Source organism: Rhincodon typus, chromosome 17 (genome assembly GCF_021869965.1).
Source record: "Rhincodon typus isolate 14 chromosome 17, sRhiTyp1.1, whole genome shotgun sequence".
In the NCBI taxonomy this organism is placed as follows: Eukaryota; Metazoa; Chordata; class Chondrichthyes; order Orectolobiformes; family Rhincodontidae; genus Rhincodon; species Rhincodon typus.
Genome location: NC_063348.1, coordinates 40,048,944 through 40,070,010, shown reverse-complemented (window position 1 = coordinate 40,070,010; position 21,067 = coordinate 40,048,944). Strand labels below are relative to the sequence as shown.

General features: G+C 37.4%; 1 protein-coding gene across 1 annotated transcript in view; it reads left to right on the top strand.

The window, feature by feature from the left end:
• Positions 1 to 21,067, top strand: part of LOC109927834 (doublecortin domain-containing protein 1-like) — a 395,969-nt gene that overhangs the window by 124,664 nt on the left and 250,238 nt on the right. The window contains exons 8-10 of the mRNA XM_048607351.1: positions 7,884 to 8,054; positions 15,155 to 15,253; positions 17,259 to 17,425. Of these exons, the coding sequence (XP_048463308.1) occupies positions 7,884 to 8,054; positions 15,155 to 15,253; positions 17,259 to 17,425 (437 nt within the window). The remainder of the gene's footprint in view (positions 1 to 7,883; positions 8,055 to 15,154; positions 15,254 to 17,258; positions 17,426 to 21,067) is intronic.

Here is a 21,067-nt window from a genome sequence, read left to right as displayed (position 1 = left end):
ATGGTAGTGTAAAAAAAAAGTGTGTTTTGCTTAACATCAAGTAGTTTGACCAATGGAATTGCATCTGGAATGCAACACCTTATATTTAGCTTTAAAATAAGGAAAAATTAGGGTCTAGACTATTTTCTGAATATATTCTGAGGAAGGTTGGTGTGGTCCATAACAAACGGGGGTGCTCTTGTCAGGATTGAAATCTCTAATTCCAGGTTGGGTTTAGGATTGTTGGAGTCAAAGGCAGTGAGTGGTGAGTGTTGATGTCTTTTATTTTGGGTGTTGCACTCAGTTGGTTTAAATAGGGTGTACTATGTGCAATAATGGCTCCCTCAGTAACTAAAAGTTCCTGCGGGTGGAAGAAGTCACTACAGACAGTGAGTAAGGCAAAGCTTTCGGAATTGGCAAACAAGCTGGAATTGGGATTGCCTGTGTCCGTGAGGAAAGGGGAAATAATTGTGGCAATCACGCAGCATTTACAATTGCCAGGAATGTTGTCAGATTGTTTGGAAATGGCTAAAATTCAACTGCAAGTGAAGCAGCTTGAGTTAGAGGCAAACAAAAAAGAAAGAAAAGCCCTGGCAGAACAAAAAGAAAGAGGAAAGGAAATAAAACAGTCTGAGTTATGATTAAAAGCAGAAGAAAAAGAAAAGGAAAGGAAAGCCCTAGCAGAAGAAAGGGAGAAAGAGAGAGGAGAAAGAGAGAGAAAAAAGGGAAAAAGAGTTTTTCAACTTCAGAGGTTGGAACTGAAAACTCAAAATCAACTTAAAATGGCAGAAGTGGAAGTGAAAGGTATGAGTAATGATGAAGACTGTGATGGAGACCAATTCCAACATAGCCAAAGACCTTGTGGGGATTTGTTTAAATATGTCCAAGCATTGCCTGTGTTTGACGAGAAGGACGTAGAAGATTTTTTCGTTTCAGTTGAGAAAGTGGCTAAACAAATGAAGTGGCTGGTGACCATGTTGGTATTATTGATCCAAACAAAGTTGGTAAATAGAGTTCATGAGGTATTTGCATCACTATCAGAGAAGGTATCTGGGGAGTATATGCGGTAAAAAATGCCATCTTAAGCGCATATGAGTATCAGACACCAATGGACAACATTTTAGGAATCTAAGGAGAGAAACTAGTCAAATATACATGAAATTTGAAAATAATTTTGATAGGTGGATAAAGGCATTAAAAATAGATCAAACATATGACACTCTTAGAGAGACGACTTTTTTGGAGGAGTTCAAAAACTCACTTCCTGAAATAATGAGAACGTATGTGGAAGTTCAGAGAGTTAAAACTGAAAGATTGGCAGTGGAAATGGCAGATGATTATGCATTTATTCATAAATCAAAGTTTGGCTTCCAACATCAGTTTCAATCTGTGAGGGATAGAAATCAGTGAAAAGAGAAATCCTCAGGTGATAAGGGAAATGGAGATCTCATTGAAGGTAATAAAGATAGTTTACCACAGGGTAAGAAGGAAACCCATGAGGGAGAAAGAGAAGTAAAAAAGCTCAGGTGTTTTCCCTGTAATAAAGTGGGCCACATGAAGTCGCAGTGTTGGTGGTTTAGAAAAAGCACTGGGATGACAGATGTGGGAAAACAGGATAAGCCAAGGAGGTTTGTTGAAGTGGTAAAGGACAGCACAGTGGAAGCTAAAAAGCTGCAAAAGAATGTACAACCCGGTCAGGGGTTGGTTGAGAAGAAAGTGACAGATCTCTTTAAAGAATTTATTTGCGTGGATAAGGTTTACTTATGTATGCCAGGAGACGTAGGTAAAGAAATTAACATTTTAAGAGCTAACAAGGTGTAGAGCTGGATGAACACAGCAGGCCAAGCAGCATCAGAGGAGCAGGAAAGCTGACATTTCGGGCCTAGACCCTTCTTCAGATGCTGCTTGGCCTGCTGTGTTCATCCAGCTCTACACCTTGTTACCTCAGATTCTCCAGCATCTGCAGTTCCTACTATCTCTGAAACATTTTAAGAGATACTGGAGCAAATCATTCTTGGACGTGGAAATAAATAATTCGGAAGGAGCATTGCCAGAAAAGGTGGTAATAAGTGGAATTCATGGTGAGAAGAGCTGTGTTCCATTTATAAATGAGATTGGATAGTCTAGTGAAAAGTGATTAAAGCTGGTAGGAATAATAGAGAAATTGTCAGTTCCAGGGGAATGCAGTTTATCCTTGGTAATGATATAGCTGGATCACAGGTGGGAGTGATGCCTACTGTGATTGAAAGCCAGTGGAAAATCAGGCAACTGATTGCAATAAGTATATCCTGGGATTTTTCCTGACTCTATGGTAACAAGGTCACAAAGCCAAAGGTTGAAACAGGAGGGGGAATCAAATGATAAAGATAAGGAAGTTGAAGTTCAATTATCAGAGACTAAGTTTGATCAAATGGTTGAGAAAAAAAAAATAAGAACAGGTTGGGGCCAAAATGGATATTTTTAGTTCAAAAAAAAATTAATTGAGTTACATCAAAAAGATGAAAAACTAAAGCAGTTGTATCAAAAATCATACACAGAAGAAGAATCTGAGTGTATCCCAGAATGTTGCTATCTTAAAAATGAAGTCTTGACAAGGAAGTGAACGCCATCACATATTCAAGCAGATGAGAAATGGGCAGGAGTTCATCATGTTGTATCACCAGTGTGTTATGGAAAACAGCTGTTGAGGTTAGGTCATGAAATACCAGTAGGAGGTCATTTGGTAGTAAGGAAAACTCAAGCCAAATTACAAAAGCATTTTTAATTGGCCTGGACTGCATAAGGGTGTGGTTGAATTTTGCCAAACATGTCATACATGTCAGGTAATTGGGAAACTTCAGGCAATGATAAAACCACCATCCTTAATACCCGTTCCCACACTTGAGGAACCTTTAACAAGAGTCTTAATTGGTTGTGTAGGACCCATACCTGAAACAAAAAGTGGGAATCAGTACTTGTTGACTACAATGGATGTGTTTATTAGATTTCCAGAGGCCATTCCCTTATGCAGTATCATGGCTAAAAGGATTGTAGAAGAGTTACTCAAATTTTTTATGAGATATGGACTACCCAGAGAAATACAATCAGATCAACAATCAAATTTTACATTAAAGTTATTCCAGGAAGTTTTGGGTAGCCTGGTAATAAAATAATGTGTCATGTGAATATGCTGAAGAGGTATTTTGATAGGGAAGGAAAACAAAAGGAGAATGTGTAACTGGTTACAATTTCAGATGAGTCTGAATTGGACATTCCACAAATTAAATTGGACAATGTGGAAGTTCTCAAAAATTGGGATAAATTATTGAGTTACCTTCTGGAGGAAAATCAAAACGACCTGAAAGCATTATACAATCACGTGGGAAGATATGTGGGAATAAGCTGAGAAGTACTAATTCAATTATGCATGATGTAGATATTGGAAATGCTGTTCCAATTAAGCAACATCCTTATAGACTTAGCCCTCTAAAGTTGGCACAGGTTCAAAAAGAGATTAAACACGTGCTCAAAGACAGTATAATTGAAGTGAATTGCAGCAAATGGAGCTCACCGATAATAATGGTGCCAAAACCAGATGGTACCCAATGATTATGTATGGACTTTTGCAAAGTCAATGCAGTTACAAAATCTGATTCATAGTCTATTCCACATTTGGAAGACTGTATTGAGAATATGGGAATATGGGAACAAGCAACAAGTTGGACTCACTTAGAGGATACTGGCAGGTACCTTTATGTGAAAGAGCAAAGGAAAGTTTTGCTTTCGTGACACCAAATGGACTGTACCAGTTTAAAGTAATGCCATTTGGTATGAAAAATGCACCAGCCACATTTCAAAGACTAGCCAATAAAGTCATTTCAGGACTACCCAATTGTGTGGTGTACATTGACGATCTGATGGTTTTTACACATGGAAGGAACATTTGAAACATCCATCGGAATCATTCGATTGAGTTCAGGAGACAGGCTTGGTGATAAACCTGGCTAAGAGTGAGTTCACCAAAACCCAAGTCGCATTCCTGGGCCATGTCATTGGACATGGATAGATGGCCTTACAGAGTGTGAAAACAAAGGTTATTGGGGAGTTTCCCATGCCATCAATGAAGAGAACAGTACTACAATTCCTGGGATTGAGTGGGTTTTATCTGAAGTTCGTACCGAATTTTAGCAGCATGGTTGCTCCACTGACTGACTTATTGAAGAAGTGCAGAAAATGTCAGTGGACGGCAGACTGTCAGAAGACATTTGACAGCCTGAAAGCTGTGTTGACCACTGTTCCATTGTCAGCGATATGTAATTGCGCAAAGCCATTCAGGGTGGCTATCAATGCAAGTGATGTGGGTGTCAGTGCTGTAGTCTTGCGAGAAGATGATTAGAAGGTAGAAAGGAAAATTGGGTATTTTTTCCAGAATGCTGAATAATCATCAACAGAAATATTCCATGATTAAGAAAGAGACTTTGAGCTTGGTGTTTGCATCACAATATTTCAACAGTTATATTGCCAGTAATGTCTGAAACAATTGTATATACTGATCATAACCTCTTAAAGCTTTTGGAAAAATTTAAGGATAAAAATTCCAATTCCAGACTGTTTAGATGGAACTCATTATTGTAGCCATTCAATTTAAAAATTATACATTTGGCAGTTTGAGAAAACACGATTGCCAATATATTTTCAAGACTTTGAAGAAGGAAGACGGAGGTGTTCTGTGGCAGGAACTAATAGACTGAAATGAACTGCACTATAAATATTTGCTAAGAGCCAATCTAATGTATATGTATTCTAGTGTACTAATAGTGTAAGACTAAAGGTTTTAAAAATGAAGCCATTATATATTTCCATATTGATGGCTCTTTCTTGGGGCGTGGATGGCGGGAATGTGTGATGACACCATGGCTTTAAGAGGTATATTTTGTCCTGTTTTTTTTAAATGAAGAAAGGTTGGGATCAGAGGTGCCATTCGGTTTGCTTCAAAGCCCATAAAGTGAACAGCTTGTGAGGCCTTGGAGTGTTTTTTCCAAGGTTGGAACAATAGAAGCAGCCTGAATGGGTGGGGTCAAGCTCCCACAGAGCCAGGATTATTAGTTTTAGTTTTAGTTTTTCAGTAGCAGTTGTTGGGGTCATTAAGCTGGGTTTGGAAGCTGCAGTACATCTTTCCCTGCTGTTCTCTCTCACAGAGTTTTCTCTTGATGTCTTTTGACCTGGACTAGAGAATTGCCTGTAAGACAATCTATTTTACTGAATTTTGCTTTTTTCCAAAGGTGAGTTTATGGGATGTTACTATATTAGAACAGTTAATTAGTAGTAGCTAATATAGCTATTATTTTGCTAAGCTTTTCAATTGAGTTACAGTTAAGCCTATTCTTTTCATTTCTTTTTATTTTGTCTGTATTTTAATGGTAGTGTAAAAATAAAGTATGTTTTAACGTGGCGTAGTTTGACAAATGGAATTGCATCTGGAAAACAACACCTTACATTTACCTTTAAAATAAGAAGAGGTTATTTTCTGGATATATTTTGAGGGGATTTGGTCTAGTCCATAACAAGGGCCATGATCCTTCAACTGAGGGGACACTGAGTCAAAGAAGGTCCAAGGATTTTGCTTAGCAGCAGAGTTAAAATAGAAACCTACATTGTTGCAATTATAGAATTATTTATTTCATATATTGATTTTTCACATGCAAGTGGTATGTTAATACAGCTTTCTAGGAACAAAAAATAGGAGCAAGAGTAGCTAATTCTGCCTGGTCAGCCTGGTCCACCATTCAATATGATCATGTCTGATAATCCACCCCAGTATCCTGTTTCTGTTTTCTCCCATTCCCTTTGAACACTTTAGCCCCAAGAACTGAAAATTAATTGAAAACTAACTCCAGAAAACCAGCATTATTCACCCTGCATCCTGAAGGAATAGCAAAAAAGCCAACTACAAATTTCAACTGTTGTTTAACAGTTTGCAAAAAAAAATCTTGGATTTTTTTATGACTTTGCAATAATTGTTTTGAACCGCTCTATACATAAGTGAAGCAAGAAACTGCCTTGCCTTTCGAAAATGTTTCAGTCAACCTCAGAAAACAAGTAATTTGATCATTATCTAGCCAGTTCAGAAGTCATAGTGCACCCAAAACATTAACTCTGTTTCTCTCTCCACAGATGCTAACAGGCCTGTTGAGTTTCTCCAGGACATTCTATTTTTAATCTGTCATTTTCACCATGCTCTCTGTTGAATTTTGTTTGGAGTGAATTTATTATAATGTTTTCTGCTGTAACATTGAGACTAATATCTTTGAAAAAGATTGAATTTCCCAGTAAACAATGGAAAGAATCATGCCCAAGATTGCTCATTAAGAGTTTTACTGTAACAAACAAATTAAAATCAACATCAACTAACCATTGAGATAACAAGGTGTAGAGCTGGATGAACACAGCAGGCCAAGCATCATCAGAGGTGCAGGAAGGCTGATGTTTCCGGTCTGGACCCTTCTTCAGAAAATGAAGAAGGGTCCAGACCCAAAACGTCAGCTTTCCTGCTCCTCTGATGCTGCTTGGCCTGCTGTGTTCATCCAGCTCTACACCTTGTTATCTCAGATTCTCCAGCATCGGCAGTTTCTACTATCTTAGACAGAGGCATACAGGTTACATTGCACAGAGCATGCGCTCGGCAAGTTCAACATTACCACTATGTCCCCTTCTGTTTTGTATTAAATTGAAAGAATTTTTTTAAGACCAAGCCATTTACAAAAGTCTTAAATAGGTAAAACCTACAATGCAACACATCACATTCAAACTTATAATTAGTTGTAAGGTATTTTGGCGCATCATGCAACCATTTATGCTATTTAAATGCAAGCCTTGTTTTTTGGCTCTGAGGGGTAATTTTGGATGCGGTTTATTTTAATTAAAAAAGGTGACTTGGACACCTTGATGTGTCAACAAATCTTTGCATGTTTTCATATTTTGCCCACATTTGGGGCATCCCAATGGCACAGTGATTAGTACTGCTGTCTCACAGCGCCAGGGGTCCAGTTTCAATTCCACCCTCGGGTGACTATCTGTGTGGAGTTTGCACATTTTCCCTGTGTCTGCGTGGGTTTCCTCTGGGTGCTGTGGTTTCTTCCCACAGTCTAAACATATGCTGGTTAGGTGGATTGGCCATGCTAAATTGTCCATAGTATTTAGGGATGTGCAGGCTAGGTAGATTAGCCGTGGGAAATGCAGGGTTACAGGGATAGGGTAGAGGGTTGAGCCTAGGTGGGATATTTTTAGGAGGGTCGGTCTGGACTCAATGAGCTGAATGACCTGCTTCCACATTGTTGGGATTCTATGGTTCTAACGATTTATAACCATTACAGAATTAACAGGAAGCAAAGTTTACACAGTCATTTTATTTTCTTTGGGTTAATATCTCCTCTAAAAATGATGGAGTGAAGAATTCCAAATAAATCCACTCAGCATTTGTAGTTTCATATTCCATGGTGTGATTTCAGAGGTTGAGTACTTAATTCACTAAAATATAGAGGATTGAGTTTTCTGAGATCATTAGGTTTTGTAAATAATTCCAAACCACAGCAAAATTTTGGAGGCTGTTATGCCTTCTTCTTCCCGCTTATGACACTTCACAAAAATCGCATCACACAGAGTTGTCGGTGAAATATAAAAACAGATTATTTTTTGTGACTGATGTAGACTCTAATCAGTAAGAGATGAAGTCAAAAGGAGTCAATGGAAGGGCAACAGCTATATAACAGCACATGTCAAACCTTGGGAGGTGTTTTGCTGTCGAAAGATTGTCAGATTCAAGTTGTGTAAAACTTTCTCAACAGAAATAGCATCAAGAAAGTCTAATAGGTGTGACTTCAATAATTATCCCTTGCTAACAGCATCTTGTATTTTAACCTCTTTAGTTGGAAAACTTGATCGATGAACTACGAGCTGTTATCAAGAAGCACAATAGTCAGCTCTCAAAACTTGGCCCACAGTTACAGGCTGAAGAGGAATTGCAAAGTGCCCTTGTGTCTCAGACTATTAATAGGTTTCCAGCAAGCACTACTCTTCCAAAAGGCCTGCAGCTAAAAGTAGGTGTCACTTATCTCAATGCTTTATAAACAAAGTTATAATGTTCAATTTTCCCTTTAAGTTATGTTTCACATTGAAAAAGATGTGACTTAAATATCCAAGGACTCACCATATGTTTATTTTATCATCTGTCTGAACTAACCCATTCATGTCACATTGTTACTGCAACCCACTTGGTCCTGTAATCTTAATCAGGAAGTAAAAACTTGCTTTAATAAATTACTTTTCTGCATTTCTGAAGAATCTAGAAGTAGTTTGCATACTTTTAAAAGTTTAAACATGTAGACAAATACAACAGCCATTTTGAACACAGGCAGATCCCACAAGTACCAATGCCCAGATAATTGTTATTAATTGAGTAATAATATCTAATACTTATGATCGTGTAGCAGTTTATTCCCAGAGTTTTGGCCTGATTTGGGAATGCTGATCTTTTATCTGCAACTTCCGCAAACATCTAAATTTGTTAACTGACTGTTTCTTCTAGTTCCTTAAATAGCATTTATCCTGTGTGCATTTCTATATTATAAACTGTGTTGGTTACCTATATGCATTGATTCAGTTTTTATAGTTCTGTACAAAGCTTATAAATTTTCCAAACCTTTTCCTTATATGCATTATTCTGTTTCTTAATCACATTAATATATTGTGTCTTGTCTAATAGCAGAGGAGACATGAAAATATCTTCCTAAATGTTGATTAATTTAGCATATTGTTAATGCTCTTATTTGAGAATCTGCAGCTTCCTCAGTTAATGGCATCCAAGCTGTGCATTAACCATTGCCCCATACGCCAGACCTTACAAGATGTTGTGTGACATCATTAGTCCTTGCTTCTAATGAGAAAAGACATGTCAACATTTCACGTAAACAGTTTTTCAATTGCAGTATACTAGAAATCAACAAAGAACTTCCTATCAACCATGAACTGCTGAGGTTTTAAATTCTGTGTCTTTTCAAGGTGTAAGAATACTTGCTTGGGGGAAAGTTTTTTTTGTTTGTGCTTTGAGAACAGATAAAACACACACAAACAGTGATTAGTTGTCATTACGAGCCTGAGGCGATGTTTCCCTCATCTCAGCATGTCACCAAACTGATTTGGATGAGTCAGGCCTAAAACTTGTTTAAAGTGCTAGCCTATTCCCCTTTCCCCTGCCACATATTGGACCTTGGAATTGAATAATTCCTTTCTTGTCTGTGGCATCCTGAAGCTGCCCTAGAAAATGACAACAGGAATGCAGTGAAAACTGAGCTGCAATGCTTTCCCAGTAAACAGACACATGGTTCAAATGTAAGCATTCAACATAAAATGCACAGACACAGGCAGAAGAGTATATTTGACCTCCTGCCTTATTTGTTTTATTTTTGCTTCAAAATTAGTGACTTGTTAGAGAGTGTTTGATTTACCCATGTCACTTGTTCATTGCAGAGATATCTGTGGGACAGGTTCACAAACTTTGTTCACTTTGAGAGTTTGGTTTGTAAATGGTCATTGTAAGTGACATGACTGAAACATTTAGCAAGACACACAATTCACAATTAAATACACACTACCTTTGGTGAAATTCTGAATTTAGAAAGTAGGAGGAGGCCCTTGATCTAAATGTCTTTTGTCTTGTTTTTGATGCTGCAGTTCGAGTATTTTCTCTTTATATTAGGGTGTGATCAATATTAGAGTACAAAGGTCTAGCATTTTTGTGCCTCATTCCCATGAGCTTTTTCAACAGTTCAATGTATACACACACCCACACAGACAGACAGACAGACACACACACACACGCACCAGACCTTACAGTCGCACTGACAAAAAATAATAAAAATAATCTGATAACAATAGTTTTATTTTCTGCTCCTGCACTGCCTTAAATGTCCCTGAGTTCTGTTAATAATGTAACACATTTTGTATACTTTTATACAATCCTTAATGCATTGCCTTTGGAAGCCAAAATTTGCCCTAGTTTTGGGGAATATAAGATTAGATTAACCCAACAACAACTTTAATAGCACTAACATGGACACGAGGAAGAGGTGAATTGAATTTTACTATTATCCTCTTTCATGCATAGCAGGGATAATTTAAAAAAAAGATATTATCTGTTTTGCACTTTGAAATAGGCAGTAGTGTATTTCCCCAAACCTGGTTTATGAAGTCATTTAAACAAAAACAATAATTTTTTCAGGGTTAAAAACAAAGTAATCCATTGTCAACTTTGTTTTAAAATGAAATTTACCTTAAACGGTAAATTAATGCATCCAAACTCCAGAGTGAGGGAATTGTTATCAGAACATACACACCCGTACAGGAGCATACAAAGAAGAAAGAAAAAAAAAGTAGCTACAATTATTAATTACACAAAGACTGAAGATATTGGTATTAATTCACATGAATTGGATGTGATTAATCAATTTCCAGTGAGTTTTGATAGGTGGCTGGTATTTAGGCAGTATTTCTGATAAGAGTTCATATGCAAGTGAATTCAGTTGAAAGCACAGTAGTATGATTCTTGCAGCTGGTGTTCTTGGGATGCAATGGTAGTGTCCTTACCTGTTAGCTCGGGAGGCCTGGATTGAGTCTCACAAGTTGATTAGAAAATATCTACAATTCTTGCAGCCCGAAACTTTATTCATTTTTCACTTGAAATGCAGGGGTCTTCCTAGAGATCAGGATTTGAAAAGAGGTTGAAACTAGAAACAGGTTATTAGCAAAGCCTGGAGCTGATATGTTGTTTTCTGTCTTAATGATAAAAGTAGATTGAGCAAAGTGGCCAAAACTGTACAATTATACTATACGAAAAACACAAATTCCAATCACATGATTGGTGTTCCTAAATGAGTCACTATAGTTAAGTAAATGACTTTGATGCACCGAGTGTGTTGTAGCAGATACCAGTGAGGACCATGAGCACCAAATCAGGCACAATGAGTTTCAATAGTTTTCTTTTAAACTAAGTCCAGCTGGAGAAGACATATTCTCTGTAACTCCTTTCAGTGGGTTTGATGAAAATGACGGCACAATGCAAGGGTGACAATCCAGAAGGAGGATGAGTTAGCTTTTGTTCACAGGAAGTTTCTAGAAAGTTCATTCTGTGGCTAATAGCTATCTTAAATCCAGCAACAGTCCATTTTAAAAAATGAACAAGAGAATATACTTTTCTTAAGAAAAAATCTTCACCCTTTCTGGGCATAACAAGCACCTTTAAAATAATTAAACGTACCGCATTGCTTCACAGGAGCATTCTAAAACACGCCATCGTCGTGAAACTACGAAATAATGACTACATGAGATGATTAAAAACTTAGTCAAAGAGACAGGCTTTCTAAGCAATATTTTAAAGGAGGTAAGGGAAGTAAAGTGGTGTAGGGAGGAAATTCCAGTCCTTATTGTTTAGGCAACTGAATGCACAGACACCAATGGAGAAGCACTGAAAGCTGGGAATGTGTGCAGATGCCTCAGATAGTTATGTAACTGGTTTAGATTATATATATGTGGAAGGGCCAGATAGTAATCAGGGATCTGAGATTCCTTAGGTTAGGCAAACCTCCCGAACAAAGAAGCTCGAACTTGGCTTGAAGGCATTGGATTCGTAAAAGGAAATAAAAGCTAATTAATGATGGTGGATGATGTTGGATGATGGTAAATGGCACCCATTAATTGAAAAGCACATTTTCAGCCACTGTTCAGATTCATATCAGAAACTTTACACTGAGGACGAATCAAAAGGCTGCTGGTGCTCCAAGGAGTCTTATTGTTTTTAAACAAACAAAAGAATTATTGCAGATGCAGCCAAAATGCCACCTCAAAAAATCCTTCACACTTACGTAGTATTTGCAATATCTGGGTTTCTGTATTGATAGGAACATATCCCTGAATGGCCTCACAATAGTATCTTGAAGTTCTGACAATTTAGTAGTTGTAATTTCTTAATGCTTTTTCACTGCAGAGGTATACATCTGAAGGGTTAACAAAGTCCACTTTGTAGTAACCCGTTTATTAGATTTAATATAGCCATGCTCCCAACTCTCATTCTCTTTAAAAGAGTCATTATCATATAGATCAAAGGCATACAGAATTGAAAGGAAACATAGTCCAGAGGGAAAGCAATGGGCAAGTAGTATATTTACTCCTGCTTATTGCTATGGGAAACATTTGACATAGATGGAGATGGCACTGAAGCGAAAATGAATGTTATCGTCAACTCCGTCAAAATGGAAAATCTAACAAGACTGGAAATTGGTTATTTTATTCAGTGAATTGAAACAAATTATTTTGGGTTTCAAGGTGTTTGTCTAGTTTGCTTTATTATTAGATTTAGATTTCTTGAAAATATCCATGTTGTATCTGCTGAGTGATAGAAAATATGGACAAATAATCTAAGTGACTAAAAGTGATGAAATTCACAAAATGTCAAATTTTTTATTATCTCAAAGGAAAAATCTCCATGAAAATTCTAGAAGACTTGGTATATTTAGTATTACGTGTTATTGCTGAAGTGAATTCTGAAATCAAACTGAACTGAATTAGGTAGGACTCAGTAAAAGCCACCAACACTTGGGGCAAATTGTAGTTTGAAAGATGTGACGGAAATGGAAATGCAACTAATTCTCTGTTTACAAGCCAATGAGTCAGTAAAATGCATTTATCATTAATTTTCTCCATCATCTCCCAAGACAGATGGATAACATACAAGTATCACATTTAATTAATAAAAGAAACTTTATTCAATTACTGTTTACTTTTACTAAACTTAGCACTTCTTCTGATTATATCTTACAAGTTTAGGGTTTTGACATATGCGTGGCCTGTAGTGTTTAGCTAATAATACCGTCCTCTGACCTACATGGCTATTGCTGAAAGTGTCTGTATTTACTGAAATTGGGAATGAGGTTAAACTTTTGTGACAGAAATTCAGTGCTTGAACAGAGCAAAGTCCCCACTGTTACTATCTAACTGTGCGGCTTTTCTCCAGATTTTGAACACCACATTTGTGTTCTGTTTGGACATCCTGTGGATAATATACCATTGTCTAGTCTCTAACAACATTAGCAACTTTGCAGGAAATTTCCCATACGTTACTGAGTATCTGGCACACTTGCATTTTAACCGCTGTTGAACTCTCTCCCGCAGTACTGTGTCAGCCAATTGACTGCAAGATACATGATTGGCTGGTTTGCCATACGTTAATGAATTATTATCCTTCACATTGAGAGTATTGGGCCTTAATCAATATTGAGCTAGAAAAACTGATCCATCTATCTAGCCAGATATCCTAGCCTAATCCAGTTGTTAGTTGTCAGAAAGACAAGGATTCAAACTCCACCACAGGTTTGATCATGTTATCTATATAATCACTTCACTCTGGTAAGTAGTTGTTCTTGCATTTTCCAAAGTATTGTCTTTCTGATATCTATTGGATAGATATAAACAACCTTTACAAAAGAAAATCTGAAGAAAGATGCAATGGTTTTTGTTGAGGTTTGACTTGAGCACTTCCATGATGCAGGTCTTGGTGTTCTAGGGGCTCTAGGTGCTTCCCAGGGGCTGTTCCCTGGGAAACACACTAAGCCAAACATCAAATGTGCCTGGAGAAAAAAAAAAATCAACTTAGTGAAAGATGCTCTTTGGCCTTCCCAAAGCCTATTGGTCTTCTAGGGCAAGGAGTTTTCCTCAACCAAGTGTTACAGACTGGCAAATTTCTGGCATTCTCTTAAGCCTGGGACAGTCGCTGCAAAGGCACAGTGGGAAAAGGTCACTGTCCAGCCTTTGAGCAATAATGTCCTGAGGAGTTGTAAACTTATAGAACCCCTTGAGCTGTATGTATATTGTTGGATAATAATAAATCATCATCATTGGATAGGAATGAACATAGATACAAATTTTGTATATCTTACAAATTTTGAAATTGGACTGAGGCACCAGAGAGTGCAAAGTGTTCAATTGAGAAAAGTTTGTATTTTATTATCATTTGAAATGCTGTGTACTGTACATTTTATTTTTTTAAATGAGACTTGCATTTTGACAAAATGTATTCCTTTGGTACGAACAGGAATAACCACTTTGCTTCAAATATCACCAAAATGAGCTCATTTCACATTTATGAGATTTGCTCTGCACCAATTCCCTATTGTGTTTGCCTACCATAGCAACAGTTATTGCATTTCACAATCTATTGGTTGTCGGTGTGTATTGACGTGCTACATGAAAGAAAATGCATTTTGTTTTGAGATTAACCATTACAATTCAAATGTCACAAGTATACAAAAAGAAGGCAATTCATTTCAGGCAGACTTTTGTCTGACATACCTTCTAGTCTGCAAAGTACCCTTGCCTAATAGCAATTACACTCTGGATGCTCTCAAGTTGCATTCATCTATTGCCTTAAATGGGATGAGCAATTTAATCAACTCTGCCTTTGCAGAGGAATGTTCAGGGCAAAAATCCTGACTTACAAATATAACAGCACATCCTCTGACATATCATAACTAATGCCTTTAGAGATCAAGTCAGAGGATAATAATAGCAGGACATTAAACTCCAGCCTGATCTTCCACTGAATTCAATCTGTACTTCAACTCCACCCACCCATCTTAAAACCCTTAATATCCAAATATTTGTTGGTTTACTCAACTGACACCTCATTTGCATGTTCTCAGATGGATGTAAAATTCCCTAAGCTACTATTTTGAAGAAGACTAGGAGAATTCTTCCCAGAATCCAATCTTTAGGTTTCTGAGAAATCAGTTTATCTGGCTATTATCTCATTGATTTTTCTGAGAGCTTGCTGTTCACAAACTAATTGCTGCATTCCCCTCCATGATTACAGTGACTACACTTTAAAGATGTATTTCGGTGGCAATGAACATATTTTAGAATGCCCAGAGGTAGTGAAAAAATACTAGATAAATGCAGATTGTATTTATCCTCAGTATTATTGACAAATGGGTGAAGTGAGCCTTTTATAAAAATCTCTGCATTATGTTGGTGTAAATACTAACAAGAAAATATAACATTCTCAAACCATTATAAAGCACTCCAGAAAATGATACACTGAAGCTGGAAATATCTGTAAACTTTAACCCGTTTGGTTTGATTCCTTCATTAGGTGTATCGGAATGGTCAGAGCACTGGAGAGGTTCTCATCTATATTAACATGAAGGTCATTGAGAAAGAATCGGGAAATGACAAATTCATGATGGACAAAGTAAGAAGTTTTTTTTGTTGGAGAAAAGAAACATTTAAAAAAGTATAAAAATAATAACAACACCAATAACTTCATTTCATTTAACCACACTTACAGCAATTTTTACCTAATTAGTCACCTGGAATACTGACAGGACTGGATTCATTGTTGGGACACAATCTACCTTATGTTATACTCCACTGAAGTCTCCAGAATGACATTCAACTTGTTGTAAAACTACTGCACGATCCCATTCTGAGTTCCCCACTCAAACAAAAGTCCCTTTTCAAACTTTGTTTAGCCTCAACTGTTGGTCAACAGTTCCATACTTCTGAAATTGGTTTGTTTCATATCAATCAATAAAAAGCTGAGAAGTCACACCAGCCAGATGTTCCCAACACAATAGGAAACATGTTTCATTGGCCTTTGTATCCTCTCTGTATATTTAGATTACTGTTATGTGACATCTACTCAAAAACATGACTTGATAAATATTTACACATAATTCACTTATAGTAGATGCCCTTGAGATATATTTCAATAAATTAAAGCTTTCATTTGTGGAACAATATGAAAATGATAGCAGTTTTAAGATCTAAATTATTTCTGTTCCATGCAACCACTCCACTGTGCTTCCCTTTTTGAATGTTTATATGAGGAAGCAAGGCTCCAAAAATAGCTGACCTTGGTCATTAAGAATTACAGATTGGTAACAGTACATTTGGCCCATTGTGCACTTACCACCTGAAGAATAATTCAGCTAGTCCTATTCCCTCACCATTCTCATGAGCTTGAGAATTCTTTTCTTCAAATAATAATCCTTTTGAAAGCTATGCTTGAATCTGCCTCTACTTCTTAGATATAGCCTGTTCCAAATCTTAACCATCTGCTGAATAAGTGTTTTTTCCCCTCACATCATCTTTGACTGTTTTGCAGTTGCCTTAAATTGGTGGCTCTGGTTTTTTAGGAGCCCTTTCTTTAAAAAGTGGAACTGGTTTCTCATCAACTACGCAGACCCAAAATATTCAATCTCCATCAAATTTCTACACAAATTTCTTTTCCATAAGAACAGCAACACCAGATCCTTCAATCTATTCACATAACTGAAATCCTTCACGCCAGGTACCATTCTCATGGCTATTTTACATACTATCTATAGCCCCTTCACATCATTGTTAAAACACTGATGCCCAGAATTGGGAACATTTTTTTTCCCTTTTACTCGCCACTCAAATGTCCCCATCGCCGAGGCAAAAACCCCACCTCATGATCGCAACCAATTAGTCTGAGTCAGAATTGAAAACAACACACTTCAATTATTCACTATAACTTTCATATGTTAAGACTCAACACACCAGGCATTCAAAATGCTTTATTAACCAGTCCTACCACTTTTATGTCGACATAACCACTCTTTCTTCTCCCAACCCCCCGCCAAAATGTCCTGCTGCTTTTGCATCCTGTTTAGAAATGGGTATTGGTATTTGTCTCTAATTGCAATCGGGGTTTTACCAACTGTGTTAGAAACCCAATTTGCATATTTAAGTCACCGCTCGCTCATTTGTGGAGCTGCCTTATTATTGCTTCGGGTGTTCGTGGCGCTCGTCAATTACTTGGCCACCCGTTATTCAGGCTGCAAACCGAAGACTGCTCGTCGACAGTGGCCCCAAGTCTTAATTTATATGTGGGTATATATGTGTGCACATTGGTTTTGAAGGGGAAAAAATGCAGTGGACAAGTGCAAAGCGGACAACTGATGATTATACTGAACAATCTGCTGTCTGTAACCAGTACAAGAGCAGGGGTCAGACCAATGCTAATACAGTTGCACCACCTGCTGGTTAAAAGAAAAGCCCATGTTCTGTTTTGGTTTCTTACAAGATAAACAATTCAATCATTCACACTTCCCGAGCACCCTTTTGATTAATTAATATGTTAGGGTTCCAATTGCACAAGATCTGAAACTTTTTTTTTCAAATCATTCTTTCCTTTCAAATCATTCTTTCCTTTATACGATCTGTCCTAGTTGCTACAGATGATTTGTCAACGGCTCCAGTGCTCGTCCGGATATCACGCTTCAGGTCTCAACCTGAGTCCTACTCGGTTGTTTGATGAAAATGGACAAGAAATAAAAAATCCCCTTTTCCTTGAAAATGATCAAAAGGTTTGGGTATCTTACGGAGAAGACTACAGGTAAAATGAAAACGCACTTGCTATCTCTGTGATCTCAGGCTGACCTTCCTTGTTGGTTATTTTGTGGGAAAGGAACCACCCCAGGTAATAACTGTTTCACTGCATCCCCGGGATTATTTTTTTTTTCCTTTCTGAGGTTTTGTCTTGAGACATACCGGGGGAGTGTGACATCTCTGTCTGACTAGCTTTATCTACAAAGCTCTGTCATAGTTCCTGATGTCTGCTTGTCAGCACCGCGAGAAGGAATTTTTCATGTTTGAATAGTCACCTTAATGATGGCAGATGGAAACACTCCAGGGGGTACAGCCCATCATCTTGTCGTCGTTGTGGGCTGTTCTGACCTGGTCCCCAGCGTTCGAATTTTGTCCACTTTTAAGCCGAAATGGACAGTAATTGAAAAGTACCTTAAGTGAATTTTATCAACCCCTCTGACAACGCAGTCCCTGTTGTTTGTGTCGTTTCCAATAATGTCTTAACCTCTTATGCACCAGTGACAAAAACAAAATAGAATGACAAATAGACAGGACTCGCATTCCCTGTTTTTTTTCTGAAGGGACGCAATCTAATGTTAAGAGAGGGACAGAAGTACAACAATGTATTTCACAAGTCCTTCAACGAACGACTAAGACGAATCAACTAGACACAAATTAACATAGGTCAACTAAATGGCTTGGCAAACTGGAACCAAAGGTGCAAATTTGACATTTGATTTTAAAGAGAAATGTTTGAACTGAAATGGAACAGAAGTTTTCTGAAATCATGTTCAATTTTTTTCAAACTTCCAGTAAGTTTTTTGTTTTAAAAACTGCGGATACAGAACTACGGAGTTCTGAGGAAGGGTCACCGGATCCGAAACGTTATCTTCTGATTTCTCGGCACAGATGCTGCCAGACCTGCTGAGCTTTTCCAGTAACTCAAGTTTTTTGTTTTAAAACGGGTATCGATTCATCTCGACTGAATTTCTCCATCCTGCTAAAAATGCAGATTTTGGTTAGAGGAGTAATTATAACTAGCAAAGAATGAACAGCACAATTTTTACTCTCAAATTAAACCAAAAACAAACCGTACAATTTATTTTCACTTCAACTGGAAATAAGTGGACTTGATATGACCTGTTCTCACTTGGGCGGTAAACTGAAGGAGCAGCAGGAAAACTGGACGGATTCTGTGATGTATATCACTTTAAAACTGGCCTCTTTAAAAATTACTTGGGTTGAATTGTCCCTTTAAAAAGGTGTTTGAAACTGATAGATTTATTGTGCTGAAGGAATATGTTCGAACTAAACACTGATACCATGAAGGGCATATGGAAACTATTGTCATCGCTGTGGCAATTGCATAATACCTTTAAATGAAAGGTGGTGAGCCCTTGAGTGAATGCAAACCTCCATCAGGTAAAGTTTTAGACAGATTTATATGAAACATTTACTTGTAAACACAGGTTGTGACATGGCATTGTTTGAATTTGGCACAGCGTTCAGTGCCTTATGGCAGAGTGGCCTGTAAATATTACCTCTAGGTGACACATAGGGCAGAAAGAAATCTGGCATCATTCTCAAGCGACAGGAATAGGCTGCCTGGATCTAAAATAAAGTCCTGCTAGGAGAAAATAAAAAGAGTTTATTTTATTTCGAAGTTGATCTCTGTTTGGTTCAGGGTTCACTTTTCCCTTGTCTCCCAGATGCTTTGATAGTAGTGCTTGTGCTGATTGTGATGTCATTGAACACAACGCAGTGATGTCATTAGTACATGTACAGCCACTTCCTGAGGCCTGTCCTGTCATTGTCCAGGTGACTGGCCACGTCTGTACATGCTCATCGGCCATATTGCTTTATAGATAATCATTCTCGCCAGGTATTTTAAAGAACAATGCCCTGTACCACTAAGCTTTAGATAGGAATGCTTGATTTCTCCCTGAAGCTCCATTAAAGAAATTATGGAACCTGTACAGTGCAGACAGAGGCCATTTGGCCCATGGAGTTCACACTTGACTCTCCACAGAGCATCCTGCCCAGACCCACCCAATCTGTATAACCTCCTGGCTACTATGGACAAATTTAGTATGACCAAACACCTAACCTGTATATCTTTTTACTGTGGGAGGAAACTGGAGCATCCACAGGACGCCCACAACAGACATGGGAAGAATGTGTCCCATTGACTCTACATAGATAGTCACCCAAGTTTGGAATCAAACCTGGGTCCATGGTGCCATGAGACAGCAGTGCTAACCACTGTGCCACCATGCCACCCTAATTAATTTAACGTGTACATTTTTTTTGTTGATGTTATTCTGGTTTATTCTAGGATTAATAGAATTCTAGGAACAAGAATCTTTGATCACCCTGAGTCTCTCTGCCATTCAGTGAGGATATGGCTGATCTGTAACTAAGCCCTATATACCTGCTTTAGCCCCTTAATTCTCTAGTAGCTCTAAAGAAAAATCTTTCAACCTCAGTTTTATAATTCATTGACGCAACATCAACTGTTGTTTGCAGAATAGAATTCCAAACTACTACCATTCTTTATATTTTGAAATGTTTTCTAACTTCACATCGGAAAGGGCTGGATCCAATTGTTAGGATATGTTTCCTAATCCTAGATTTTGAAACCTGTGAAAATAGGAGATGTAAGAAGGAAAGTATCTGTTCTCCTTGATATCTTGAAAATTTCAAACAAGTCACTCATAATCGTCTAAATTGTAGGGAATATTGTAGGGAAAAATCATTAATATGAAGCAATGTAATCCCTGAAGATACCATACTTTCAGACTTTCTGTTGATGCATACTTGGAAGTTAGTAGTTGTTTGTCTCTTTTTTTAAAAAAAAAATCCTTGAAATCCAGTTGGCTTTGGGGTTTCAGCCCTCCAAAGCCAAAATCTCCTTCCTTATTTGTTGTGCATGGAAAGGAACACAGTACTCCCAGAACTGGAGTAATGAGAGCTTTGTATAACTGCAGAACAACCTTTAACCCCTGCTATCCTAGTTCACTAGGTAGAAAGTGCAGTCATCTATTATACTTTTTAATTTGCCTAGCTGTCCATGTCATTTTAACCTGTTGGCATGGGCCCCGAGCTTTTCACCAATTGGAAAGTAATCTGATCTATATTTTTGGACTTTCAACCAGCGACATTATGCTAAATTGAAAAAATTATTGGAGTAGCAGAATTCCTGCACAATGCAAGGTAGAATTTGAATTATTTTATAAAGGTAACACCATTGCAGTACATAGTACATAACGTATTATTCTGCTGCTAAAATTAATTTGATTTTTAATCAGTCAGTTTCTTTAAGAGTACAAGGACTAAAGGCTGTGAATAGATATGTCTTGAAGGTCAAATAGAGAAGTAACTTGCTGTTAGGCATATGCTAAAATCAACAATACACTAAAAGCCTGTTTTGGGTGTGACGGGCATTTATATGCAAGACAGTTAAATGGTTAAAACCTTTTAATATATATATATACAGCATTATTTTTGTACAATGTGTATACTTCTAATGAAGGGATGGAGCTGTAATCAAAATTAATTTGTCATAAAAAGCATGGCATAATGTCTAATTTTGCAAATTAGATCATGCGTTAATTTGAAAGCTTGAATGGCTCATTTTTTGGAATTATGTATATATTTTTATTCCAATTAG